The 14,172-nt window shown below is 44.3% G+C and overlaps 1 protein-coding gene across 4 annotated transcripts in view; it reads right to left on the reverse strand.

Moving 5' to 3' along the window:
• The window catches only part of LOC133135026 (rap guanine nucleotide exchange factor 2-like), a 94,486-nt gene that overhangs the window by 37,561 nt on the left and 42,753 nt on the right, over positions 1–14,172 (reverse strand). For 2 of the 4 annotated variants that reach the window (XM_061251761.1, XM_061251760.1), the window contains exons 5-7: positions 11,257–11,332; positions 8,725–8,892; positions 5,266–5,283 (exon numbers count right to left, since the gene is read on the reverse strand). In XM_061251761.1, the coding sequence (XP_061107745.1) occupies positions 5,266–5,283; positions 8,725–8,892; positions 11,257–11,332 (262 nt within the window). The remainder of the gene's footprint in view (positions 1–5,265; positions 5,284–8,724; positions 8,893–11,256; positions 11,333–14,172) is intronic. The other 2 variants (XM_061251762.1, XM_061251759.1) reach the window with 1 other exon arrangement.

Genomic DNA, 14,172 nt, shown 5'->3' on the forward strand with positions numbered 1-14,172 from the left:
TTAGACAGGCTATTGTTTTTTCCAGGATGGTTTTTGCTTTTAACTGGCCTTGTGTGTTCACTAAAGCTGCTGCGGACCCTTTACTGCAGTCCATAGGGACATGAACACACTATCACATCACTCTTGCCAAGAAATTAGATTCAACCTATCATATAAACGGGCCTACATGTGGCTAACTCAATCATTAAACATTAAGCTTCGGTTGTCAGGAACAAAAGGAACCGTTACATCACTAGACAAAGGTTCATCATGCCAAGAATGCACTGGCAGACTTCATCATTGCCACTATCAACAATCATAAAGGTTGTTTTGAGTCACCTAAGGCCTTTTATCCTTGAAAAAAAATATCAGGAAAATCCATGGCATCTATTTTGGATTTTATTGCTGTGCATGTAGATCAAAGCTCTACAATGGGCTCAATAGACAAAGGAGATGGGGCTTATGGTCAGAAGTGATGAGCCACACCCTCGTCATGTGACACTATGGATGTCCAGTAGAGGATAAAGTTTGTGGTCATGTAATTACAGGGAGAGAGAAATTCTCTAATTGAACAACATTTAGTTAAAGGTCCAGTACAATATAGTAAACATAGTTTGAAATACACAAATAATAATAATACTAAAAATAATAATCCTGCAAATGTACTATTTCTGTCCAGATCATTTTTACTGCTGAGCAAAACATCTATTCGCAGTAACCTGGAAAACAAGCATTTAAATAGGAGAGACGATCTTCATTAAGGAAGCAAATGCACAAAACAACAATTTTTCATTCCATTCTTAATATTTGATACGTTTGCACTTTCATATGGTAGCTGAAATACACTGGCCTTTTAATGCACCATTATGGAAAGGAGCCTGCTGTTCACAGAACCATGTAATATTTGTTTACAAACCCCCCCTACCCCCACCCCACTCCCCCCATCCTCATCCTCCTCTATTTCCTGTCAGGCTCACAAACTTAGACACCCCCCCCCTTGCCAGACTTAAACTGCTCTTATCCTCCCGCAGCTGAAGACAGCAATAATGGATCAGGCAAGTACCACAGATAACCGCTTATCAACTTCTTGGCAACGACTCAATCACTTTTCAACATGGCTCCCTCACCCTAAAAAATCACTTTCCAATCCCTGGTGCTGAATCTGTAGAAGCAAACTGTCCACTACCCATCAGACTGAAGAGGTGCCAACCCTCTTGTGACCCTACATCAGATGATTGGTCACTTTGTGGTGAAGTTGATGACAATCATATGGAGTTGATAGCTATGGCAAGAGATGGAACGCAGCTTTTTTCAGTACTCTCAGATTTATGGGCACCCTTGAGAAGACAATGACATATGTCTATGCAATAAACAAGGGAATCAGTTCTACTGCATGCTAAAAAATGGGACAAATAGATGCTCGTTTACGGAACTGCTGAATGGAAAAGTTGAAATATTTTTGAAATATTTTTTAAAAATCGAAAAAGTCTTCAGTACTTTGTGCTTCATCAATGGTGGCAGTAATTTTGGAGGCCACAGTGGTCTCCAAGGCAACTGGCGCTGATAAGACAGCTGTGTTTCTGATGAAGCCCACATAGTCCAGAAACTGAACATCTTAACGACCCGTGACATACAGCTGTGAGACATTATTTTCATACTGTTCCAAACATAGCAACAGCATATTATTTATGCCCAGATTGCACATACAATATGCAAGTCTGGGGACTGTGGTGGCCATTCCAAAAAAAAAAAAAAAAGTTCAGCGCTGGAATTATACTCACCTGACTCATTGAAGCCCTAATGAGTAAATCACCTGGGTCTGGGGCTTAGTAATCTTTTTTAAAAAGTAACAAAGAATAATCCAAAATGGTTCCCAAACTTTTCCACAGGGCCCTTTTCCTTTTTTAATAATTTATAAACAGTAAAAAATGATCTTGCTTTAAAATTTGCAGAAAGTTCTCATGTTTAATTCTATTAATTCAGGCTTGCTTTCATTCACATACAGATTATGTTATGTTTTTGCACCCCACTGTATGTGCTGTGTATATGGTAATTACGTTGAAATGTCCTGTATATGGACACACAACAGTACATTGGGGCAGGCTATAGGCTACAGGCTAAGGTGCCTGACTGGGACCTGGAAGGTTGGTGGGTCAAGCCCCAATGTAGCCATGATAAGATCATTGCAGCTGATACACATTATAGGAGAATGCAGAGAATTGTGTGACACCTATCAGTCAATCAATCATGTATAGGCCATCACGTACTGGACATCCTGCTGTGACTGAATTAGCATGTCTGCGGACTCCTGATCTCTCCCTCCCGACCGTTATTCTACCATTGTACCAACTGATTATAATTCTGATAAGATCCAGGGAATGTGCGGTCAGCAGACATATTGGCATTGAGACTGATTTCTTACAGGGGATTGGCTCTGCTTAGTCTAATCAACGGCAAGTCACTTTGGACAAAAGCTAAAATACTAATGAAATGGAAAGGTCTGGTAAACACTGCATTCATAGAGCGCCTTTATCCAAAGCGCTGTACAATTGATGCCTCGCATTCACCTATTCACATGCACACCAACCAGCAATCAGGAGGTTGGGTGGGTGTCCACGTTCAGGGACACTTCGACGCACCCAGGGTGGGATCGAACCGGCAACCCTCAATGTTTACATAAACACAGACCCCCTCCAGACAACACAGCAGCCATTCGTTCCTTGGGGGGGGCGGGGGTATCCTGAGGAAGGGCTGGACATAACAGCCCTGCTACCCTACCCTAACCGGGGCACTGGGGGCATCCAGGGGGCATCCAGAGCCCCGGCCCTCGCAGACGCCGGCTTCCTGGCTGGGACAGGCGGGGGGGAAGAGGATTTCCTCTCCAGAGGGGAGGGACACTCGAACCCCGGGCCAGGCTGGGCCCTGGGGCTTTCAAGCGCAACAGCAAGGCGGGGCTGTGACAAAGGAGTCTGATACAGAGGGGCAGGGACAAAATCCTTCTTTCATAAGTTTACGAGGTCCCCTTTGGACGAGGAGGACCAAAATGACTTAGTTGATTCGGTTAAGCAGTGGACAATCCTCCCTACAATGGGTCTTATACGGAGGACTGAAAACCACACTGAGATCATCGAGGAAATGTAGAGCCGAAGCAGAAAAGACCTATGGAGTCCATGTTAATAAATTGAAACGCAGCATTTTGCATCCGGCAAAACAAATCCACTGTAAAGCAGAGACGGGGACTACATTTAACATAGATGTTGGGCCCTCGAGTAAGGCCCTTAACCCCACATTGCTCCAGGGGGGACTGTCTCATGCTTAGTCTAATCAACTGTAAGTCGCTTTGGATAAAAGCATCAGCTAAATTACAATGTAATGTAATAATGTAACACCGCACCTAGACTGATTAACCGAGGAAAAAAGATTCTCCTTTTATGCAAGGAATACCATGGGATTATTGCTGCTATGATTTCCCCACCAGTATGTGGCCTGGATCTGAACCTACGACATCACTGATAGTCATGATGAGCCTCTGCCATGGAGACACCCACGCTCGCCTTAAAGATCTTACAATAATGCAGAAATACTACCCCTTTCCCTTAAACAACCCTTTGGCTGGCCAGCTAGACTCAATTTCAAACACTGGCACGTCTGTCCCCCCTTCAATGTTATTTAATCCTGTCTTTATTTGCGCTAAGAGCCAGGACAAAGTCCAAATGCAACATTACGCACAGACATTCAGCAATGGAAATTACCAGAGAGATCAAGGAGCAAATATATTATGCAGCCTGCACAGGTAAATTATGACAAACGCAATGCAATTGCATGACAAAAGAATCACACCGTTCCATAGAAATATGACCATACATCATCAGGTTCATAAATCATCAATTTGCCCAAGGCAACATATAAAGCATGACAGAGGAGAAAATATGAAATATGTCAAGGCACGTGGTTGGGGTTGCTTACTCTCACAAAACGAGTCTCTTCCAACTCACGCATTTTAATGGTGTCGTTAATTGAGGGTTATTGTACATTTTCTGCACACCTCGCCACACGCTCTTGCAGCTCTGCACAGCAATAGGAGAGAGCTAACAGACTCAGCTCTAAAGGACAGCTCTAAAAATAGAGCCGCTTGCCTCCCACACATCCGTAGCTCTGTCACTCCTGCTCGGTTGCGTTCTGCTCGCATGCCTACAAAGCAAACCTTTCTTTTAATCGAGGCCTGTTGGGACAAACCCGGGGAAAAAACCGGAGCGGGCGGCATGAATCCCGGTGCTGTTCGGCAAATGAGGTTCTCACTCCGAGCCTCGCCCTGTATCTGAGAATACAAAATCTCTAACGGGGGAAAGAAGCTCCAAGTGCCATCACAGCAAACTAGTTCAATAACAATCGTACATTCCCCAATGTTCTGTCTTCATAGTAATGAAAGTTAGGTATGCTTTGGTAGCTTTTGCCGTGATGGTTTATGAGCTACCTTGATTGTTGACAGTTCTACAACTGCCCAATCATTTCACCGACCACTTACGGAGATTACTCAGTCTTGTTTTGCCACAAAAACTCCATATCTGCAGTTAGTTATATTAACACCTGACGCTAATTACAGATTGCATATTACCGCCCCCGTTGGTTGTAGTCCAAATTACACAAATATAAATACAGGTCTTCAGAACATCGAAGGTCTTAATTAAGGCCTTAATTAAGGCCTACAGCTCAAGGCTAACAGACTGACTGGTTGCATCTATCCACTTGGGTCTGCTACAGCCCTCCCAGATAAGATGTAGGCCAGTTTATGAAAGCAAAGGAAACTCTCCTGCAGATGATTTAGAGCAGTGATATGCATAATACATTAGAGAAGGGAGAAAACAATCATATAAACCACAGTTTTTGGCCACAGTTTGAGATTTTTTCCCAAATAACATGAAATAAAACTTTGCTGGATTGTCAAGTGCAAGGGCTGCTGCAAAACATGCTCCAACATAAAATAACAACAAAACACAGAACCAGCAAAAAGCTAGTGATGAAAGCATTGCAATTAAATATATTCATATTAAAATATGCCTTCTTTCATGACGTTCTACACATAACACAAATTGACAACAGGAAAAAAACACACACACACACACACACACAAATATGCTCATACAGTACATACACAGAGACAGGCACACATATGTGTGCACAGGCTCACACAAAACACACACACACACAGACACACACAGCACGACACTAACAGGTATATTTATCACAGTACACAGACTGCGTCAGACCTACAGTGAGTTACAGTACCTGAGATTTACAGCATTCCTGGGGGCCGATATGAAATGAATGGCATGAAAGGAGAGGAAAATATGACAATTATCACTCGTGCCATACTTCAATCCCGGGTTATGAAAATTATTACTCATGTCATACTTCAGTTCAGGGTTATGAAAACTATCACACGTGTCATACTTCAGTGTAGGGTTATGAAAATTATTATCCGTGCAACATTTCAGTACAGGGCTATGAAAATCAAGTTGGAGGCTTTTACACGCCCTGATAAAGTCTTCTGTGTGATAGAAGGAGAGAAAGAGGAGAAACATGGGGTCGAGCACGCTCAGTGTGCAATCCTGCAGAGAGTTATAAGAACACAGGGCACACTGGAGTGTAGACCAGAGCCAAAATGTACAAAATCATTCATTTGTGTACAGAACCGGAAGCCTTTATAGGGGAGATTAACCATATACTTTACATGAATGTGAACCTATTGATGCTTTATTAACCATTAATAACATGCTCTTAAAAATGCAGATCACTGATGTATAGTTCAACAGAACATGATTGTTGTGTCTTCCAAACTGGAAAAAATACCACAAAAGGTTACAACATATAATATTATGTATTGTGTACTCCCATCTCAACACTGCATATTTAACCTTATATAGAATACTATTTCTATCCAGCAAACCTGTTTAGACATTTCAAAAAAGACATTACAAACCCATACTCAAATCCCCGAAACAATGTTTTGTATATAACGCGGTTGTTCTTTATTAAGCGTTTGTACCCACGCCACAATCCGCAGTGTTCCTCGTACTGTTGGCCATTTCAGCCGACCGAATGAGTGATCGCCCTGTCAGTGACAGATTGGACTGGGTTGAAATTACAAATTGCCGGTGACCTGTAATAACCGCAGAACGGCTTTATAAAACACGACGTGCCCGGAACGACAGCGCGGGGACAGCGCAGCCCGTCTGGCTTCCGCGTTCGGCCTGTCGAGCGAAGACAGACAAACGACGCACTTACTTCAGCGGGGAAACGGACGCGGAGAGGGGGGAATGTTACGTACAGTAAATCCTCACATCACACGGCGCCGGCATCGTCGGAGACGGCCGGTCATGCTGCGGCGGAATTTTGGAAAATGAAAACGGGCAACATGGGCAAGGTGACAAACGGCGGTGACCGGCGAGCGTTTAATACGTGGCGGATTTACTGCCACGCGGTTTACGCGACGCCGGTGAACCGTACATCACCCAAGGGCTGAATTAGAGGTGGGGATATTACACGAGGTCGAATTCCCAGAGAGAGCTCCAACACGGGGTTATTGCGCCCATCAAAAAGCCCTTTATAGTCTGGGCCCGGTGATGTAAACCTCTTATATCGCGCGCGTTCCCCCAGACACAGTGAAAGCTTGACCTTCGTGCGGCGTCTTGTTCAGGGGACAGCCGATTCGATGCTTGAGATTTAAGCTGCTTTGGAAAAAGGAGTTTGCAGCGACCTAATCTCTAAGGAAACAGCACATGGCGGTAAAACAATGAAAAAACAAATAAATAAATATATATTTGACATTGTGGCCAAGCAAGTATTGTTAGCCTGAAGGTGAAAGTCTTTGTTGTGCACAGACCTTACGTACTTCTTAGCGCAAGGTCAAATGCTAGTGTTTTGGAAGCCAAAAGGGAGCAGGCTTTGCTAAATATCTCAGAGCAAGGTACTTTACCTGAATTATTTCAGTCTATCAATGGGTATAGAAAATGTAAGATGTAAAAGCTGCCCTGTCTAAGTATACCAACTGAATTTAATGAAATGTCTAAACAGTAGTTTTGACCGTTGATTTGACCCTAAAGAATAACACTTTTGTCACATCATATTCCTCGGCATACTATCCTTAACTTTCAATTTCTGACTATTGTTTTTCATGTTGCATAAACATCAGTATACTAAAGAGCGGCTACATTCTGAAGGCAAGAACTAAAACTACAGAGGTGAAAGCACCAAGCTAACACACTTTTCAGCTTTTTACAAGTGTGTAGCACATCACAGTAATGTTCATGCCTTTCGACCTCTATTCTTTTTTCCTGTTAAATGAGACTTAACACCGACCTGCAGAAACAGTGATTGTCCAGTTTCAAGCTTTCCTTTTTCCAATCTGTTCACATCAAAGATTGGGTTGGGGCTGAACTTCCTACACACGTGCAACATGGAAACCAGGAAAAAATTCAGATGCCTCCATTCCGGACCATGGGAAAGTTCACTCTTCCATTTTGGAAACACAAATACAAACACAGACTTCGGCCCGGTGCCGCCTGCTCCCTTTATTCTTTGTATTAACGCAAACAAGTACATCTTGTGCACAGGCTTTGAGCGCTGCCCCTAGGGACCGGGAGGAATGGGAACTAAGACTTGGGGGGGAAAAAAACTGAATGAACACAGGATGCTTTCACATGCATTCCGGAGGTAAACGCCGTGGGCCGGTCGAGCTAAACGTCTCACGGTGTTAACAAGGGGGTTTTACACTGAAATCGCACAGGAAAAAACATTTAACTGCACACTGCTAGACCGGGTTAAAGATGAACAGGGTTACCAAAGAACTCACCACATCATAAACTGACACTCCCTGGACCTGGGTTTTTCCTAAACACAGGGGTGCTATAGACAAGCATGAAAAGCAACCTTGTTGCCTCTCCCCTGGCACCCGGTGGATGCGTTTAAAATAAGCGATTGGTTTCAGGTCCGGCTGGGCTTCCACTTCTATACGTACGGTTTTCTGAAGGTATCATGTGCAGGTCGAGTCTTTTGAGACACAAGTGGGTTACAGAACATAGAGACATGAAGAGAAAGGCCCTCTGCTTTGGCTCAGTGTCCCAAGCATGCAGTCTGCTCTAGTCCTTCCTTTAAACCCCACCCTATCCAACAAAACAGAGTATGTAACAGAGCATGAGTGTGTGTGTGAGAGAGAGAGAGAGAGAGAGAGAGTGAGAGTGTGTGTGAGGGAGAGTGAGAAAGACTTAAGAGAGAGATGTACTGGATACAGTATAATGTACATACTGTACTATATATTCAATATTACATATTAACCAGTTATATTCTTTGTTTAACGTGTTCATTGCCATGCTTTGGCAATACAGATGCAAATTTTGTCATGTCAATAAAGCAGTTTGACTGACTTTGAGAGAGAGTGTGTGTGTGTGTGTGACAGAGAGGAAGAGAGCAAGTGAGAGAGTGAGAGAGAGCAAGAGAGTGTGAGAGAGAACAAGAGGGTGAGAGAGTGAGCAAGAGAGAACGAGTGAGGGAGTGAGAGAGAGCAAGAGAGTGTGTGAGAGAGAGAGAGCAAGAGTGTGTGTGAGAGAGAGAGAAAGAGTGTGTGTGAGAGAGAGCAAGAGTGTGTGTGAGAGAGAGAGAGCAAGAAAGTGAGAGAGTGAGTGAGAGAGCCATTCAGTCTGCTGAAGCGACACAAATCCCAGGGCGTTGGAAGGCGCAGAGACTCACCGTGTGATACCCTTTGGGCAGTGGTGGCTTCCCCACGGGGTAGGGGTCCACCGTGTCGATGATGGTCTGCCTCTCTCCTTTCTGGTTAATCTTCCGGAACCTCCTACGGGACTGTCGGTGCGAAGCTTGCCGTTGGAAGTACTCTTCATTTTCATCCATATAGTCCACCTGAGGAGGAAAAAGGGTTGAGCTTTTTCTTCCACCCCCCCGCCCCCCGCCACCCCCCCCGTGCAGCACCAGCTGTCTGTGTGGGCCGGGTCCCCGGAACGGAAAAGGGGGCTGGCGGCTAATAAAAAAATAAAAAAATAAAAAAATAAAAACACCTCGGCGACAACAATCGCAGAACCTATTCCTGGCTTGACAGCAGTTAACCTGTTAGCTCGCAGAATACCTGTCAGTGTGGGGTGTGGGCTGTGCTGGCGCTGAGACGCAGGCGTTACAGGAAGGGGAAAGGGCACCTACGCTGCTTCTCCGCAGCAAACGGGAGACGCGCTAGACACACGGCCGCAATTATCCCAAAGCTAACCGGGAGAGAAAGCGCAGGACACAGCGATGGCGACGGCAAAGAGGCGGTAAATCGTCCCCTGCGAGCGCGGTCGACACGCGCGCGCGCGTACAGCGAGTTAGCCGGCCAGTCGCACCCGCCGACTGCAAGCAGCGGCGCTGTACGGAGCCGCAACGACCGACGACAAACCGACGGCATTTCACAAGATGGGTGACGACAAGACGACAAGAAGGAGAAAGACGGCGAGGGTTTTTTTTTTTTTTTTTTTGCTTACGCGTCTCCTCCTCTCCTCCTCGCCTAGCGCGTTACGGCGCGGTGCCTCTGGCTCCGGCTCTGCACACCTCCGTACCGTACAATCCGCTGCTATGGCAACGGCCGGGGGAACCGGGGAAATAGTTTGCCGCTTAAAGCCGTACGAGTACAAGAGACCCAAAAGCAAATATCGAATGATCACAAGCCGCAAATTAACGCAATTACACAGCGGGTAAGAAACCCAATAGTCCTGCAGAAACTGAAGGACCACTAACGCCGGTAAAAAAACATAATGCAAGCTATAAATAGAAATGCAGCTAATTTGCGGGTCAGACGAATTTAATACTGAAAAGAGTAGAGGATTGCAGTTGCTGATTGGCGAGCGTGAACAGCTTCCCAGCTATATTCTGAATTCAACTGTCGTTCAATTAATTTCCAAGTGACATAACAACAAAGTGACACAGTGACAATATTGCGCAACATGTTGTGGACAAAATCTTTGAAGCAAAGGCAGACTCAGAGGTCACCTTCAATAGCCCTTGGTCAATAATCGACAGCCACCGGAAGAACTAAACTCCCAATGTTCCCCACAGTCAAAACTTCATAACTGTGCCCATCGTGTGTGCATGACCAATTCACACTGAACATAAGTTACATACAGTATAAAATCTTCACAAACATGGTCTGCTGTTGCTTAGTTGGGTCATGCCACAGATAGAGATACACAAAGTAAGCCTTTTCTTGTGATTCCTGGTGTCTTTGTAAGTGGAGAGTGACATTCACAGAATGTGCTTTTTCTTCTAAAGGGATTTGAATTTCTTCATTCACTCTGCTGGAAAGATCTGGCTGTTGTTAAGGCTGGATTATGTCACTGAGGGAGGCGGGTTGTGTTCTTAGGTTCCAGGACATAAATCTTCTCAAATATTTTATTTTGCCCAGGAGTACTCTCATAAAGCTGGTTATACTTCTGGTTTTCACGTAAACCAGATGACATCCACTCCTTTAAATAACATTTATTAATTTGTCATTTTGGCAAACACAGAAGGTATAATGTCTAAGTGGATAAACAGACTAGAGTCCCCTTGTCCAGCCGGCTGTGGGTGATGACATACTCACAAATAGCTCCCATGAAGGAAGAGCCATAAATACCCAACTCCAAGTGAGAACAATGACAAAAAAGCTAAAGAAAATCATGCCACTTTCAGTCAAATGCACAATCGCAAGTGCTTCTCATCATCAGGTAAGTACAGCAATTTAAGTGCAGCAAATGTTGCTGGATGTGGGATGTGGGGTATGTGTGTGTCTGCGTGTGTGTGTGTGTGTGTGTGTGTGTGTGTCTGTGTCTGTGTCTGTGTGTATGTGCATGTGCATGTGCATGAGCATGTGCATGACCATGTGCATGTGCATGTGTCTGCTAACACACGTGTCTGTATGTGTCTATCAGTGCCTGCGCAATGTATTTAGGCTGCGTGTATGTGTGTGTGTGTGTGTGTGTGTGTGTGTGTGTGTGTGGGGGTCTCTGTGTATGTACATGTGTCTGTGCTCGATGCATTCGTCATGTGTGCATGTGTGTGATGCATTTGGGATGTGTGAGCGTGTGTGTGTGTGTGTGTGTGTGTGTGTGTGTCTGCGTGTGTCTGCATGTGTGTGATGCATTTGCGGTGCGTGAGTGTGAGATGAGTTTGGGATGTATCTGCGTATGCGGTGCGTTCGGGAAGCGCGTCTCGGAGCCAGACAGACGGGGGTCGAGGGGAGGGGGGGGGGGCGGTACTCACCACGATCATTTCGGAAGGCTCCAGCACGATGCACTCGCATCCACGCCTCAGGCTGCCTGCTGAACGCTTGCCAAAACTGGGGAGAGGACAAATGAGAGGGAACGGAAAGTTTAGAGGCGGCGCAGGAAACCAACCTCAATTACAAAGGCAGTTAAAGATTATCCGTGGGAAAACAACAGCGGAGGGCGGATGCAAGGCGGAGAGAACATTCGCTCCTCCCCCCCCCAAACATGCCGTACCATAACTGCTAAAAATAAAGCTTGCTGAATGACCTCCGGAACCCCCACGTACTTGGAGGCAGGCCAACCAATCGAAACGAGGGAACGGCACAGATGGTGTCACGTCGGGAATAAGTGTCATTTGTGACTTACTGACTGTAAAGCTCTTCGAGATTCCATTAGACGCAATGATCACTATGCAATGAGCGTGCGTGCTTACATAAAGCCATTTAGACACGCTGAACCCTGATCTTGCATAACAGAAGTGGATATCCAATTCAGTGTTTCCAGTGTGCGCTCGACACAAAACTCTTCCATTATCAGCTTCACAATAGACCCCTGTTAACTGACGTGTGATATTTTGCATTACCCCTAATGGGAGGCGACTTCAATAGACACATTCCACTTAATAAGCTTTGCGAAATACCTGGTGCAGCCTCACGTAAACTAATCATAACCAGATACAAATTCATATAATACCATCCCCGATAATTGTTCGTTTTTAAATTCAAGTTCAATGCAAACATATTAACCAAAGTCGTGATAAATGGAGAGTATCTGATTGTTTTTATGATGCTTTTCGGTTAGCATAATCCGTCATGTCATGGCCAGCATGTTCCTTCTCGTGTGGTTATTTTCACGTGTCGGCCATTGGAGATCACAATGCTCATGGGTATTAAGAGAACTGTCAACTGACTAGTGAAACGGGTGTAGTGTTACACAGGTACAAATGTTTCGACTGCACTCTGCCAGGAGCCATCTTGTGTACCCAAGAGGCCAAACACCAGGGGTGTGTGGTATATGAGCGGCACTTTCCAGAAGGCCTCCTGAGTAGTGAAGTAGAACATTTCCTCAGCTAAGATTATAATTCATCTCAAATCCAAATCCCCATCGACTAACTCCACAAAGGCCCACAAAGTCATTCATATGCCCCCATACCCAAATGCCCCTAGAGTCAAATGTTCCCACAACCAAACCCCCACAGGATGATTCATATGCCCCCATACCCAAAACCCTACGGTCAGGATATTGTCGGTTAAAGTTAGGCATTAGCATACGACTTTGAGAAAACATTGCAAGCAAGAGGACCAAAGTTCTTCATGTGTCACCAAGTGAGGAAATGACACATCCCGCTACACAAGGTCAATATTAGACACTACAGGTAGAGTAGGATCCAAACCACAATGGCTTCATTATAGCCCATCGTCCAGCATCTCTCGACACTGTATATTTAGGGAAACTTGTGTTAAATTTCAATTAAATTTCAATTAAAATTAGATTCATTTCTATTTCAATTCAATTCCACTTTATATGTATAGCGCTTTTCATTGAATACTGTCCCAAAGACACTTCTATTTATTTGTATGTTGATCATAAAACAACTTAAAATGGGAAAAAACACCTCTGTTCATGTTAATCCACTCAATGTCAACAACTGATACAAAAGCTAAAACAAATAACCATGTGTTCATCGTAATACGGTATATATACGAAAATAAGACGTGCTCGCTGCTATTTGCTGAATGAATTGTCTCCAGTAGTGGACATACTCACAAGAAAGAACAAGACACAAACGGCAGAATAATTATCCCTTAAACTTCAATCTTATATCTAGCCTACACACGTAGCCTAACAAAAGAGCGTGGGGGAGGGCTAGTTAGCCCGTTCTCTCTGCGAGTATTCGTTTCGCTGTGGTTGCACTTTATGAAGCTGGAACAACAACCCTGTCAGAGACACTGGTTATAGCTGGGATGGCTGATCACCATTGTCTGTGTTCAATGAGCACATTACCGATGTTGGCTGGATAATGTCCCCTGGCAGACAGACAGACAGTTGGAATGACTCGCGCCATTAAACGGATGCTGCACATTATTATGGTGCCTAGCCCCCAAAACATATCGCATAGTCAAACTTAAGGGAGACAAAGGATCTTTTATGGTTTCAAATAAACTCAGTGAGCATTTATTTATTTATTTATTTATTTTTGAGTCTTCTGCTGTAGCCTATCCACTTAGAGGTTTGTGTTCAGAGATGCTTTTCTGCATACCACTGTTGTAATGTGTTATTTGCATTACTGTCACCTTCCTGTAAGCTTTGACCAGTCTGGCCATTCTCCTTGGACCTGTGTGAATAACAAGGCGTTTCTTCCCACAGAACTGCTGCTCAATGGATGTTTTAGGTTTCTCGCACCATTCTCTGCAAACTGTATAGAGTTGTGTGTGAAAATCCCAGGAGATTAGCAGTTTCTGAGATACTCAAAACGCCCAATCTGGCACCAACAATCAAGCCATGGTCAGTCACTTAGATCACATTTTTTCCCCATTCCGACATGAACATTAACTGAAGCTCCTGACCCGTATCTACATTGTATGCATTGCACTTTTGCCACGCGATTGGCTGATTAGAAAATCGCATGAATAAGTAGATGTTCCTAATAAAGTGCTCCATGAGTGCATATTCAATGCCACATGAAAATTCCATCATTTCTATTAATTGGCCATTGGAAATGACATTAATATTTTATTTTTTCTTTCAGAGGTTCTGACTAGAATCCAACAGTAGCATTCAACAATTATTTAATTTTTTTGCCATGGGTTGGGGGAATTATGTAAACATACTTCATTCTGGATGGTATTTGATATGAGCAGATGCCTCCGAGACTTGTTTGAGAGCCCGACTAATGATCCGTTTCAACTAT

Source organism: Conger conger, chromosome 8 (assembly GCF_963514075.1).
Source record: "Conger conger chromosome 8, fConCon1.1, whole genome shotgun sequence".
NCBI lineage: Eukaryota > Metazoa > Chordata > Actinopteri > Anguilliformes > Congridae > Conger > Conger conger.